A 14,749-nucleotide genomic window follows, 5' to 3' on the forward strand; every position below is an offset into this window, starting at 1 on the left:
TTTACTCTGACAAACTTGTTCAATACACTGAGATCCAAAATTGGTCTCCAGTCCCCGGTTTTCTTTGGCACCAAAAATAGTCTTGAGTAGAATCCGGATCCTATCTGGTCTGGAGGGACAATTTGGATGACTCTTTCTTAGCAGCTTTGCTATCTCTAGTGCTGCTTCTTCCCATTTGACTGGGTGGAATGTCGGGTAAGTTTGTTGGGGGGGCAGGGCAAAGATCGAAGTGACTATGGTAACCTCTGGTTATTATCCTTAGTACCCAAGAGTCGGTGGTGATGGTTAGCCAGGCAGAAGGGTACAAGGAGAAATGACCCCCAACCACCTCCAGAGGAAAGGAGTTGGGCTGCTCTTCAGGAGCGTTGGTAGGATTGACCAGGAAAAGAGTCCCTGGGACCCTGGTTAGGCAGACCCCCCTCTGCCCTGAAAAGGGCATCTTCCCTGTGAGTTTCCCCCTCTGCCTCTAGGTGAGAACTCGGCCTGTACGTCACGGAAAGGACCCTAAGACTTTTTGTACCACATCTTCCCACTCTTCTGGTTTCTGGAGAAAGCACGTTGAGGGGAAGAATAACAGACACTCACGGCAGAAAGGGTCTTACCGTCCTGTTCACATCTGGCCAGTGTGCTTTTAACCTTGGGTCCAAACAATGAAGAGGCTTTGATGGGAGCGTTGAGAAAGGAAGCCTTGAAGGGTTCCGCGAAATTACATAAGCGTTTCCAGGCATGTCATCTCAAAACAATGCCTGAACTCGCCACTCTAGCTGCTCCTTCTGATGTGCGAGATATCAGGCGCATGGAGGAGTTTGATATCGATTCAATGGTAGCCAACTGAGAGGCCACTTTGTCATGGACCACATCAGACACGGCACCAGCCAAAGCTTCAGAGAGCTCAGATACTAAATCCCTTTGAAGCCTGGAAAAGTGTGCCATATAATTCAGGTTGCTGATGCAAAGGTACACTTCCCTATTCTGTCCAGAGCCCATGACTCTTTGTTGGGCGGATGGACAGTCTGGCTTTCTTCTTCCGCCAGGTCCTTCTTGGTTGCAGCCGCCACCACCAGAGCATCTACAGGAAGATCTTTGGTCCAATGGATGTCAGTACCAGGAGGGGACAACATTTTATCTGGCCTCCGGGGAATGGCCTCAATGGTGTCAGGAGCCTTCCACGCACGCTGCACGACAAACTGGACCAGTTTGTCGGCAGGTGGAGCAACCCAGGAGGTAGGGGGCTGGGCACAAAAGGCCTGCAGGAACACAGACTATTCAGAGGTCAGGTTAGAGGGCTGCCAGTCACCTCTCTGTTTAAGGATTTCGAGGTATCACCAAAGGATACCTCAGAGAGTGATCGAGGGGACCCTTCCCCCATCAAAGTCTGTGTCTTCGGTAATGGACTCCTCTGTGGAGTCCATGTGCTTCCAATTGCACAAGCTTTTTCAATGAACTTCCTCAGAGGGAAAAGCTGGGGAAGACCACGCAAAAGGGGTTTCCTGTGGGAGTACATCCTGAGGCCCTTGCGCCCAGTGCCTGCTAGGAGCGACTTGTGTACATTGAGGTCCAAAGGAGGGCAGGGAGATTGACAGCACAGTATCACCAGCACACGCCAAAGCCTTCTCCATTAGTTGGAAGGCCGGTCCACCTGAAGAGGGGTGAGTGTCCAGGACAGGGGTCACCCCTCCCCTAAATGGCTCAGCCTGCGGACTCGGAGTCCCTGGATGGCTGTGAAACACCAAATTACGTACGCCACAGCTGACATCCTGGGTGGTAACAAAACTCTCCTGCCATGAAGGCAACTGTGGTTCCTTAGTGAGGTCCAAAAAGGGAACCGTAGAGGGGGAAGACTGTGCTATATCAAGGGGCTTCAAAGGCAATGAAGGAGGAGAATAAGTAGGGGTCTTTGGCAAAGGGTGATCACCTCCAAAAGAAGGGTAGGTCCTGGGGGGGGGGGATACCTCTGGCCAACAGCACTTGATCCACAAGATGCAACACGTCATGTTCAGATAGGCTTCTAGTGGATTTCACGGACAAGGCTGTGGGGGAGTCAGGTCTATCCACAGATAGGACAAGCTCAGTGCCCACATCACAAGTCTGCAGTGAAAACAATGGGGCAGTAAGAGACTGAACTACAGGTATCTGCACCGAGGAAATCATCAGTGCCGAAGTCATGGTCTGCAACGACAATAAGGTCGGTGCCGAAGTGGTTGTCGGTGCCGAGGCTGGGACCGAAAAAAATTGGTGTCAATAACTGAGTTGTCAGTTCTGGGTAAGGTGCCAGAGCCTATGTGGTTACAGTCTGCGCCAAATGGATAGTCGGTGCCGGTAGAGAGGTCTGAACCGAGGAGCCCCTCGGTACCGATACGGTAAAGGGCACGCTGCTAGTCAGTGCCAAAGTCACAGATGGCGCCGATGGCCTCTGTGCCGAAGGTCTAGGCACCGAAAGCACTGGAGCCGAAAGAGTCAGATCCAAAGTAGAAAGCTTAGCCTTCTTGGGTCTCGGTTAGTGGGAGCGAGGAAAGAGATTTGGCCTTTGAATAATCATCAGTCTTTTTCTTATGGGATCTTGGAGGGGTTGAAGCCTCCGACCCAGAAATAGCCTCTGAAAAAGGAGATTTGAGTAACCCCTTCAGAGACAATTTATTTTTCCTCTCAATCAATGTCCTGTTAGAGAAGTTCTTACAAATTCCACAGGGCGGATCAACTGATAAATGAGGCACACCCAAGCAATAGACACACAGAGAATGTGCATCTGAAGTAGGTAATTTTTGGCCAACATCTGAACATCTCTTAAATCCTGTATTACCTTTTTTATCTGCCATGATAGGAAAGAAGGAAATCAGAAAGAATTCCAGCAATGGTACAAGAAATACTCAAAGGTAATGAAGAATCTACCAATGATGGTAAAGAAGAAAATACCTTGCAGTAAAAAGACTGAAAAATGTTAAGAAGAGATAGTCGCTAAATGTGATGAGGTAAGAGAAAAGGTTGTTTTAGACTAGTATGACAACAAAATATTACATTTAGCTCAAGTAGCTTGACACGACTGAATGGCGACGCTGCAAACAAAATCTGAGGTAACAGGGAGAGGGGAATTCTGGGTAAGAGTTTTAGCTCGAGAGTTTGTAGCTGACGCGAGCTTGGAAGATGGCCGGCTCGGTTCCGAGGTCGGAACCGATACACATACGTAAGGAATGAATGAGGATTAACAATATCAAATTAATTTTTTTAAAGTAGAAAATATTCATATTTAATCATGTTACATAATTTAGACTGTAACCATCTGAAATGTCAGGACCCACTACAGCAAGTCTCAAAATATGGAGACTGAATGGCTGAAAGAAAAAACTTACATTTATGAAGTCCAAGTTGCCATTTAATGGAATTTTCCCTTTTCTCTGCAGTATGGTGATCTCAGAGTTTGCATATATGTTTGTTGCCCCCCACCGCAAAGACGTTTAAAGGAGAAGAGGGATTTTCGAGATTCAGTCGTCTCCTGTGTTTTCAATCTTTTTTTGCGCCTTGTCGTCAGTTGGCATTTCAATAGGGAGCCATTTAGACAGTTGGTTAAATTATGAATGCATTGGTTTCTTCATGCTAACAGCAGCCTCGAATGTGTGAATTGAACAGGCATGCAAAAGCAAAAAAAAAAAAAAATATATATATATATATATATATATATATATATATGTGTGTGTGTGTGTGTATGTATGTATGGATCACTTTGAATCATAGAATGTTCAGAACATCGACGTTCTAATCATCGAGACCAGAACATTGAATGTTCAAAATGAACCATAAAGACAAAAAAAAAAAAAAATCACAAACACTATGTTATGCAGGGGGGCTTCGCCGCCCCCCCCTGCACCCCCCTATGTGAGGGGTATGCCCCTCACACCCCTCCTACTTTAATATTCCAACTCCAGGATCGCACTACAGTGGGGTAAGGGAAATCTCCCGTTTACCGCTATATGCAGTAGCGCTAAACGGGAGATTTCCCATACCCTACCTGCAATGCTAACACTCAGATGGCACACACATGTAGGGCACCTTGCTGCCCTGAATACACACCCAACATTCCACAACCTCACTTACCTGGCACTTCCACTTTAAACCTTCGATGTTCTGAACATCGATGTTCTGGTCTCGATGATCAGAACGTCGATGTTCTGAACATTCGATTACTTAAAGTGAACCCATTTATATATATATATATATATATATATATATATATATATATATATATATATATACTTACTGCTTACTGTTAGAAAGTACATAGTTTCAGGTTTCTTAAGCTCCAAATAGTCAGAGACTGCTTTCTGAGTTGACAAAGCAAAACTTACATCTTCAGAATTCTCTTCCACCTTTGTCGGAGTCTCCACTTCTTCATGCTTGAGCTTCAAGTTGACATCAGCTACTATCATGGGGGTGTCCAGAACATTAACTTTAATGCATTCAAGATTTTCTTCCAACTCTTTCAGAATTTTTGCTTCATCATTCTTAAGCTGTTGAATGAGTTTTTGTTCCCTGTCATAGAGAAACTGGTGTAGCTTTGCAAACTGTAGTGTAATGTATTGTTCCAAACTGCAGGCATGTTCCTGGGAAACAAGAAATATAAAAACAGTCAAAATGAATGCAGCAGCAGCACCTGATGATTTCAATGTTAGGGGGAGGCCAGCATGAAGCAAAAGAAAGGGTGATGCTAAATGGAATGGGAAGGGGAAATGTTACTCCAGGGTCAACATTTGAACAAGTGACAATTTTACATAAATAACTAGTCATACACTACACAATCTTCCTCTTCAGACTACACGGCAGAGCAACTTGGAGGAGAAGCTGATTTTAGACATACAAGGTGATTACAGCCATTTTATTGTCAGACATGTCAGTGAGCAAATAGAAATGGTCACAGTAATGCATTTCAATGTACATTAGCCCTAACAAGCCACTTATCTACAGAGACTGCCTCTGTACCCACTAACTATAGCCACCTTAATTACTGTGTTCATCTAACACATATGATTGTGATGAGATTAAAAAAAATAGTGGGCATAATAATGTATGCCAACTTGCTTCACTCAAACACACACTAGCCCTGTCAAACCAGACTAATGATCGTTTAAATGTGACTAAAACAACAGTAGAGGTTAGCTATCTTCATCCATAGAGTAACTCTGTACCCTGTAATTTTTAGCCACTTTACAGACATTGTGCATCTCTGATGCATAATGATTGACTGATTAAATAAAGGAGTTGAGTGGGTTTGGCATAACAGAGAAGGTCTTTATCTCACATACACAAGGTAGCAGTTAACTTAGTATTCATCTATGAACTCATGAGTAAATAATGGTCACAGTAATGTATCTGAGTTCAATACTGTCACACACAACAAGACTCCACATTAATGCACATGCTAGCATGCCAGCTCAAACACAGCACAAACCAATAGCAACTTTACTGAATGTGTACACCTTACATACCAGATTGTGGTCAAATAAATGAATGAAAGAATAAGCAATTGCCTTTATAATGTATTTCAGCTTACTGCTATCACACACATGCATTGCAATCCACTGCAACCCTCCATGCATGTACATACATGCACACCAAACTTGCCAATTACAGCCATTTTATTGAACATGTACACTTAAGATGTTAGACTGTGATCAGATAAATGAATAAATAATGGCCACGGTAATCTTTCAACTTGTTGCTGTAACATACATACATAATACAAACCACTGGAACCCATGCATATATGCTCTCCCTGCACAGGCATGCACATGTGCCCACCAATTACAACAACTTTGACCACGTACATTTCAAATGGCTGACTGTAATCACATGAAGGAATTAAAGAACCTATAATAAATAAATACATAAATAACGGCACAGTAATGTATTTCAGCTCACTGCTGTCACACACATACTGTGCAACCCCCATCTCTACTTGCTTAGATCATTTATAATGTTTACTGAATACATACACCTCAGATGTCACTGATCAACTAAATTAATTAATTAAACAAACATATAATGGTCACCAATGCAACCTCCTCATACATGCACACAAACATATACACAGAACTACAAATACACAAAATGTTAACTGTACAAAAGAAAAAAATGCATATTGCCCAGAAAGCTGGTTGGGAGTGGTACTGTTGATCTGAATAGCACAGTCAAATAACCAACACATAGCAGAGTAGCAGACTACAGTATTATTTAATTTAAAGGAAAAAAAACGCACACAGACTCCCTGTGCTTGCACCATCAACATCCAAGCACAAAACTTATTTAATTTTCATTCTAACTACATTAGGCACTAGCCACCTTAACTGGCCTAATCCTTAAAAGCTTGTCTAGCAACCCAGTCAGCCCTTTTCAAGAAATGTTTTTGCTATCCCCCCAAAAAAAATCCAGAAAAGACAGGATCACCTGTAATAAAACATAAATATCTTATTTTCTACCAAGGAGTACAAGAAAAGACTAAACTATTTAGAAATCAGTCCAGCTGAGTAAGCCGATCTTTAACACAGAAGTCAGATCTCCCTGCAACTAAGCATGCATATAATTCTGAGTCCCAAAAATCAAAAGCACACAAAAGCATACCCAAGGGATTTTTCATTTGATTAGGCTGCAGCCCAGTAGACTTGCACTCGGAGCTGCTACTAGTTAAATAGCTAAACATTACAGCACAAGCTGTGTCCATGCATCTTCCTTATACAACAGACTAAGCGAGGAGAGGATCAGCTCACTAGGACAGAGGCAGGCCATCTGTCTGAAACACTGGTGACATGGGACCAAGACTGAACCTAGCATTATGACTGTCAGGGACAAAGGGACAAACACCTAGCAGGCTATCCTCAGTGGAGGAGTGTGCAGAAATATCCAGTACAAAAGTGGCACAGCATACATTAGGAGCCATTCATTGCATGAGATGGCTGTATAGCCCTACAAAAAACTAAGATATGAGAAATAAAATATGAACAAGGATGAAGGACTCTGTTTGCCTAAAGTGTCTAACCTTCTGCAAAATCAGTTCTCTGTTGTGTAGCTCCTTTGTAACACAATAGAATGCTGTCTCCCAGAGCATTTATGATGGATGGAAGGCCATATTTCTAGGAGATCATCCTTCACTCCATGGAGCAAAGCGTGTTCAGTCCTAACAGGAACACCACTAGCTGACTGGAAGAAAGACAAGGATATGTTATCGTGGCTGGACTATGATCTGGATCAGAGTAATGGAGGAAGAGCTGCCAATCAGGTTCTGCTGCTATACAAAAATAGAAGAAAACTACTGGTGTACCGAATACAAATGCTGTTTCTGCAATGAGAACATTGTTACATATAACCAATGAATCAGCTCCACTGTGCTTAAATAAAAATCCTTCAAGAATTTCTGTTAAAAAAAAAAAAAAACAGCAACTACAAGTTCTTCACTAGGACAGGTTTACCTAAAGGTCTGAAAAAGGGTTTAAATATGTGATGTAAAATGACACAAGGCTGAAGTGATGGGGAAACCTCTCTGTGATAAAGAATGGCTCAAACTGGCCTGTATGATTAAAGGAAAAGCTCTAGTGTGCTACATAGCCTGTGTAAGTCTCTGGGGCTAGATAACAGATCCCTGAAATAGAATACCTTACATGATCTTACAAGGGATGCAGAAGAACACTTCTCTAAAGAATGATTTATTTGGGTGGATTAGTCTGACAAACAGAGCTGTGATTCAGCAAGACTCATGGATCTTCTTGCAATAGGAGGAATAGAGAGTTTTTTTTTTATGTATGAGACTAAGATATGCAAATAAGTAATACAAAATTTTTATATAGGTCACTGGGGTTCAGACGTTATACCAAATGGTTCATGGTGTATATGGTTCCTGGTGTGTATCTGTGCTATGAATGACGTCACTGAACTTTTATGTAGGAGAGTTCTTCCACCCTGGGAGTTTTACTTTATGATATTCATTCCAGCTGCAACATAAGTCTTAGTTTTAGATATAGTAGATGTTTTTACCATATCTGTTCACAGGTTTATAGGTGTATACTAGGCTAACAACCACCAAGACCTTTATAAGCCTAGCTGTGCAGCCCAAATATGTCCCACAAGTTATATGTTTTAGACATTTACATAGGGGTGACTGTTATAGTTATGGCATGACTTACTGAATTGCCTCTGTACATCAGAGACATACTCCAGACCAGGGGTGAATTTTCAATTTCCCATCCTATGGTCCAAAGTTCCACTTAAACAGGGTTAAGCACAGACTTTGTTTCACGTAGCGGGGGAGCCTATTCCAGAAAACGAGAATTCTTTGAGATACATATGCATCTCTCCAACATATCCTATGTATATTTCCAAACAAAATTCAGGTCTTTAGATCTAGTAGTTCTGATGCTGTTCATTTTGCACATGTGCAGAAAGTTCATCAGAACGAGGTCCATGGATGACTTGTACACTAGGCATAAATCACCTCTCTGTAGTCTGTACGAGACAAGATTGTAGAGAGAGGGCTTTGAAGTGATCCACAAATAGCATTGTGTTTATGCCTTGCATTTTTCTGTAAGGAACTTCTGAAGACATCCAATTACTGCATGTGTCTGGTCAGGTACATACCTAAGGAGGCACTATACATAACGATTGCTCTGATGAGGGATGAGTACAGTGGTACAATGACTTCCCTGGACCTAGATGCCATGCCCTTATTTATAAGCTAAGCAACATAGAAGTATTTCCTTACTACCTTGGACCATGCTGATCAAACCAAGTTACTGTCTACATGTATTCCCAGAACCCTGACTAGTGGGTGACTTTTAGGAGTGTTTTAGTGATGCAGTTTCCCGGGGTGGATGACTTCCCAAAAGGTATATAATGAATTTCTTGGCACTGAGTTTTAAGCCATAGCTTTGGCACCAGTCATTTGACTGTGTTAGATCATCTGAGAGATAGTTGCAGCTTGGAGTGATTCTGTGACTACTCCCAGTTTAAAATCTTCTGCGAACCTGGTCAGGCAGAGGCCTTTGAGACTGGCCTTGACTTCCAAGAAGTAGATGGTAAACAGGAGTGGTCCCAGCATGGAACCCTGAGGGACTCCACTGGTGACCTCCCTCTTTATGGTGGTGGTCTCACTAATCCTAACTTTCTGGATCCTATCTCAGAGCCAGTTGGCTATCCAGCACATTATATACGAGTTTCCCTTATGTTTGTTAGTGCATGATTGGGGTATTGTATCACACACCTTAGCTAGGACAAGGTTGGCAATATGCACTGTTTTACCTTCATTTATGGCCTTAGTGACACAAGTCCACCAGGTTCAGTAGGCATGATCTTCCTTTGACAAAGCCAAACTGGGATGGCTCCAAAGACTGAAGGTCTCCTATGTCTTTACTGATCACTCATGATAATTCTTTCCATGGCTTTGCATACAGACTAGTCAGACTAATAGGCCTGTAGTTTCTGGGATCTGTTGACAGTCCACCCTTATGAAGAGAAATGAGCGCTGCAGTCCTCCATTCTCATGGCATGAAGTTTATTTTGAGACTACAGTTAAAGAGAAACTCCAATGACCCTGATAGGTCATTTTTTAGACAATTCAAGAAGGATCTTGGGATATTATCAGGGCCCATTGAGGCTATGTCCTTGTTCTTAGCAAGCACAGCCATGGCACACACTCTATTTTATAGTTGGAGGGGTTATGTTTGAAGATGTAATACCCTTTAATTAACTATTTGACCAGATAGTATTGGACTACAGCTGTGCTTTCTCCAGGGTCATTATGGGTAAATATAACAGATATACACCCTGGCAGGGAATTAATGAAATCCCAAATCATGTAGGTATCTGAAGTATATCACAAACTCCTGCAAAAGCTGACTCCATTGACCCTTTGACACAGAGGGATAAAGTCCTCACTATGGCCAAGTTCAAGTTAGAGATCTGATTACCTGCTGGAGCTGACACAGGAGGAAGGGGAATGGCAAGACACTGTCTGCTGACCACTTCCCAAGAAAACAATGTATAAGGACATGATGGGAAAATAAATCTGAATCACAAGATTTGGCGGTAGTACAGGAGGGCAAAAGTCAGTGCTGTTATAGATGGGTGGGCAAAACCTGGATGCTTCACTATGTAGGTAGTGGAGCTTCCCTTGCAGCATCACTGCATGTCCACTTAAAAGATGTTAGCTTAGTATGTTAGAAAGGGGTGTGGGATTTTACAGAAAATCCAAACTATCTGCAATGCAATGGCCCTAACTTTTATCTGCTAATCTCTCTAGTTATCAAGGCAGTTACAGCCCAATGAGATGCTCCTGTCCAGAGATATAAGACCCACTCAGCGAAAGGACAAATCCATGACACCCTCCAAAGATATAGTGGTTGCGCCAGAGAGAGATGGAGACAGAGTGAGAGGCTGGGGGGGGGGGTATAATCTTTGGGAGAAGCCATGAATCTGAAGTTTACCAGATGCTGTCAAAAAACACTGCAAACTGACTAACTGGGGTTGTACAGGATACTAATCTCCCAAATGGAGAATGTTTTCAGCTTAGCACAGCATGTTTACTAGATGTAAGGCTTTCTGACAGTTCTGTCACTTACAACACCTCAACAATTTAATCCCATGGAATAAGAGGGTCTACAGGTGGGGTTAGTTGCTGCAACTAAGGAGGAATCAATACACCCTGAATCTCTGAATAAGGAGTTTCATTTCCTCTACTGACAGTAAGTTGTAACCCAAGAACTGGAACAAGCACAGCTGTGTCTACTTAACATAAATATAGATGTTAAAGTGGCATTCACTGCTGCAGTACCAGCTCATTCAGATTTCCTGCTATGGAAGCCCTTGGCTCTCCCAAATATCAAAAATGTTTTCCTGCTAATGGCAACCTTTCCTCCAACATCATCAAGCTACAAGGGTCATTAGCTCATGCCATTTTCTCAGGTCTTTCTTGCCCCCAACCAGGACAAGAGCTGCAAACTCTTCAGATCCTAAGGAATGCAAAGAACCCATACTGTCCCCAGAAGGGACACTATAAAGAAAACCAACGTGAAACATGGGGGGTGCCTAACAGATAAGGGAAAGAGATTAGGGTGCCTACTCTGACCCAAAGTAATGACAGGAGAATGGAGGGAGGGAACGGCACCTACATCAGTGAAGATACTAACATATACATTTAGTGTAAGAATACATAACTGCACTATGTTTATCATGTTTCACTGTTGCAGTAATAACTCCTTGGGAGGAGTTCCCTAAGCTAAGGATGGAAAGTTGTAGAAGAACTAAGATGAAGCAAAGAGATCCTACAACGCTGCAGAAGTGAACACAGCTCTAACTGTAGAAAAAGAAGAAAGGTTATGGTGTTTGGTACAAAGAAGAAAGGTTATGGTGTTTGCTAAAATGAAGAAAGGTTATGGCATTTGCTAAAATGAAGAAAGGTTATGGTGTTTGGTAAATGTGTGAGGAGAGGACCTCTGGCTGCTCCAGGATTTCCTCCCTGTTGAAGGCCTAAGAAGCTGCCACAACTCTAGTGGAGTGCCCCCCAATATGCTGCGACACGCCTTTTCCATGATGTCTGCAGCAACATTTGATACAAACAGAAATCCATTTGGAAATGGTCTCTTTGTTAATGCAAAATCCCCGAACAACTGGTCTGATTTTCTGATATTCTTTTTCCTGTCAAAGTAAAATCTAAGTTGCCTATGGACAAAGTGTGAAGGACCCTCTCTCCCTTGCTTTGTGGATTAGGGGGAAAAACAGGTGCATGAATAGTTTGATTCAATGTGAGCTCTGTGACAACCTTAGAATATCAGTATCAATCTTAATAAGGAAGGGTTGGTATTCAGAGATACCCTGCCAGGATAAAATGTGACGAGGGCTCTGTGCACATAAGAGATTGCAGCTCCTACCTGAGGAGATGCTAACAAAGCAATTTTCCAACACAAAAGCTTGTGATGACACTGCCAGCTCAAAAAGTGGGAGAGTAAGCTTCACTAAACAAATTTTAAGATCCAAGGGTGGAACAGGAGCTCTTTTTGAGGCCTTGAGATGGAGATCTCCAAGCAGCTGTTTTGTCGGGGAGGCTGCATGAGAAGACAGGCAGATATTATAGAGTCATGAGTCTTGATCAAAGAATAATAAAAAACTTTTCATCCATGTAAGATAACGTCAAGGGTAGCTGTTATGACACAGGATTTTTCCATTGGTCTGGTACCATATAGAAACTCTTCCATTGTGAGAGATATGATTTCCTTACATTGGAGCTTCTACCCTCTTTTATAATAGTTAAGATGTCCTTGTGTAAGGAATTTCCCTGCGGGATAAGCATCGAATCATCCATACTGATAGTCGCAGAGTGCTCAGGCTGGGACGAATGGTAGTCCCCACTGTTCGAGAACAAAAGACCCTGCTGCAATCGAAACAACCATGGCTCCTGGCTTCTCGTACTGTGCAGCAGGGGGAACCAATGCTGCCTTGGCCAAAAGGGTGCAATAAGGATCACCTTTGGCCCTTCTGCCCTGACCTTGATTAGCAAGCTAGGGATGAGTGGTTTGGGATAGAAAGCATATAGAAATAGACCTGTCCATGGGAAGGAGAAGGGCATCCATTCTCCAGGCCTTGTTATCTGGCCCTTGTGCAATATTTCTTTAGCTACCAGTTTTCTTTGGAGGCAAAAAGGTCTTCTTCTGGTACACCCCACCTCTAAAGTAAGAGTTTTGAAAAATGTCCTGTTCAAAATCCGCTTGTGTGGGTCTGATATTGTCCTGCTTGGGTAGTCTGCCAGATTATTGATTTCCCATGGCAGGTAGTATGCTATAAGATGTAATCCATTTTCCGGAACCGCATCCCATAGCTGCATTACTAGGTAGCAGAGGAAGATAAGAGTGGGTCTCACCTTGTTTATGTACCACGTAGTAGGGGTACCGTTTGTCTTTGGGAATGGGGTGCATGGTTTCCATACTTTCCTGAATGCCATCATGCCCATGCATACTGCTAACAGTTCCTTCTCACTGACGTGGGTCTGAGGAATAGTAGGTTCCCACAGGATGTGGACTTGAAGGCCCTTGGAATGAGCACCCCATGCTGTGTCTAAGGCTTTTAAGGTCATGACCTGAATTTCATGTGTGAATTGGAAGGAAACTCCCTTGTTGGGAGGGTGGCCTAATGGTTAAGGTGTTTGCCTTACAAACACAAGGTGCAGGGTTTGAGTCTCACAAGGGATAATTGGCTAGGCTTAAAATGGCTCGCAAGGGCAGTTAGCTTAGTACTAACCTATGAACCTATGAACCTATGAACTTCTATCCACCAAAGAACTGCCTTTTTCAAGCATGGGAGAAGCTTCATTTTTGTGGTTCAAAGGGTATTGGTGCAGACACCATGTGCTTTTTAGATACCACTGTATTTTTCTCTTGTGCAGTCTGGCAAACATTACCATTAGAATGCAGGAGGCCATGAACCCAGGGCCCTGAGGATATCTCTGGCAGTCACAGATTCCTGAAGTAGTGCAGACCGAAGTACTGAGTTAAGAAGGCTGTCTTCTCTTGTGGGACAAAGGACATCAACTTGTCTGTATCCAGCAGGGATCCTAAGAAAGCTATCCTAAATGGGGGGGGGGGGGGTGAGGTTTGACTTCTTGAGACTGAGTATGAAACACTGACTTGAGAAGTAATCCCTGGTTAGAAGCACAGAGGCTTCCAGTTATTTTAATGAATATGCCTGAATAAGGCAATCGCCCATTATGGGGTACATTTGAATGCCCTTTGTCCTGACAAAACAATTAGTGGAGTTAGACACTTTTTATTTCTATTTACTTTTATGGTACTTGCGTATTATCGCAACCACGGCTTTTCTGCACTGACAGCATTCAAGGCAACATTCCGTTCTTAACTGAAACGTCATGCTGCAGAGAATGCTGTCAATGCATTCATACGTATTATCGCAACTACATTCTGAACAACAGAAATGGCTCGTCTACAAGCAGTTCTCCTGCCGGAATGTGAGATATATAACAACTTGAGACATACATGGCAGAAATTAGTTGTTCTCTGCAGTTTTAAAACAAAAGTAGGCAGCAGCTGTCATATGTTTCAAGTCACATGAAATAAACACAAGCAAAGCCAAATACAGTGCAAGCTTGAAAAAAATAAAGGTAGTTAAATGACTGTAATGCGACCACAGTATATTACACACTCTCACTAGAAATCTGCTTTGCATCAGTTAAAGCAAACCTTTTCTAATTGGAATATTACGTATAAAAAGAAGGTTACAACACTTTTAATTTATGTAAATAGTTTTAATGAAACTATTATATATATAAATTACAGTATTATAATAGTCAGTAAGTTATTGCTTGGCTATTTGAATTTTTTGTGGTGGAAATTTTAACAGCTATCGCTGTTAGAATTGATTGAAAGCAGTTCTTATTCTTTGCTGTTTGCACTTCACGCCAGATGAATTCAGCGAGGTAAGAATCCAGATGGTGATGGTCAGTATCTCTTTGCTTCTTGTTCCTCCATTTAACCGATCCCCATATTCTTTCTACACCTTGAGTGTGGACTCCTGTTTCAGGGTCCACAAAGTTGTACTTGTGATTTACTGTTAAATGTTGAAATCCACCTGCTTCTAAATCACCACTTTGGTACGCTCGCCAACAGTCAGTGTAAATTGTAGTGACCTCTTCAATGTTTTCCATGATTTTCATCAGTAGAGTTGATGCACTTCTATCAGGAACAGTAACTAGGAATGTTTCTTAAAT

The 14,749-nt window shown here is 42.4% G+C and overlaps 1 protein-coding gene across 1 annotated transcript in view; it reads right to left on the bottom strand.

Moving 5' to 3' along the window:
- The window catches only part of LOC122814459 (zinc finger protein 91-like), a 586,949-nt gene that overhangs the window by 299,043 nt on the left and 273,157 nt on the right, over positions 1-14,749 (bottom strand). Inside the window, exon 9 of the mRNA XM_044087039.1 lies at positions 4,341-4,595. Coding sequence (XP_043942974.1) covers positions 4,341-4,595 — 255 coding nt within the window. The remainder of the gene's footprint in view (positions 1-4,340; positions 4,596-14,749) is intronic.

The sequence above is a fragment of the Protopterus annectens genome, chromosome 10.part0, assembly GCF_019279795.1.
Source record: "Protopterus annectens isolate FY-2018-M chromosome 10.part0, PAN1.0, whole genome shotgun sequence".
Taxonomy (NCBI): Eukaryota; Metazoa; Chordata; order Ceratodontiformes; family Protopteridae; genus Protopterus; species Protopterus annectens.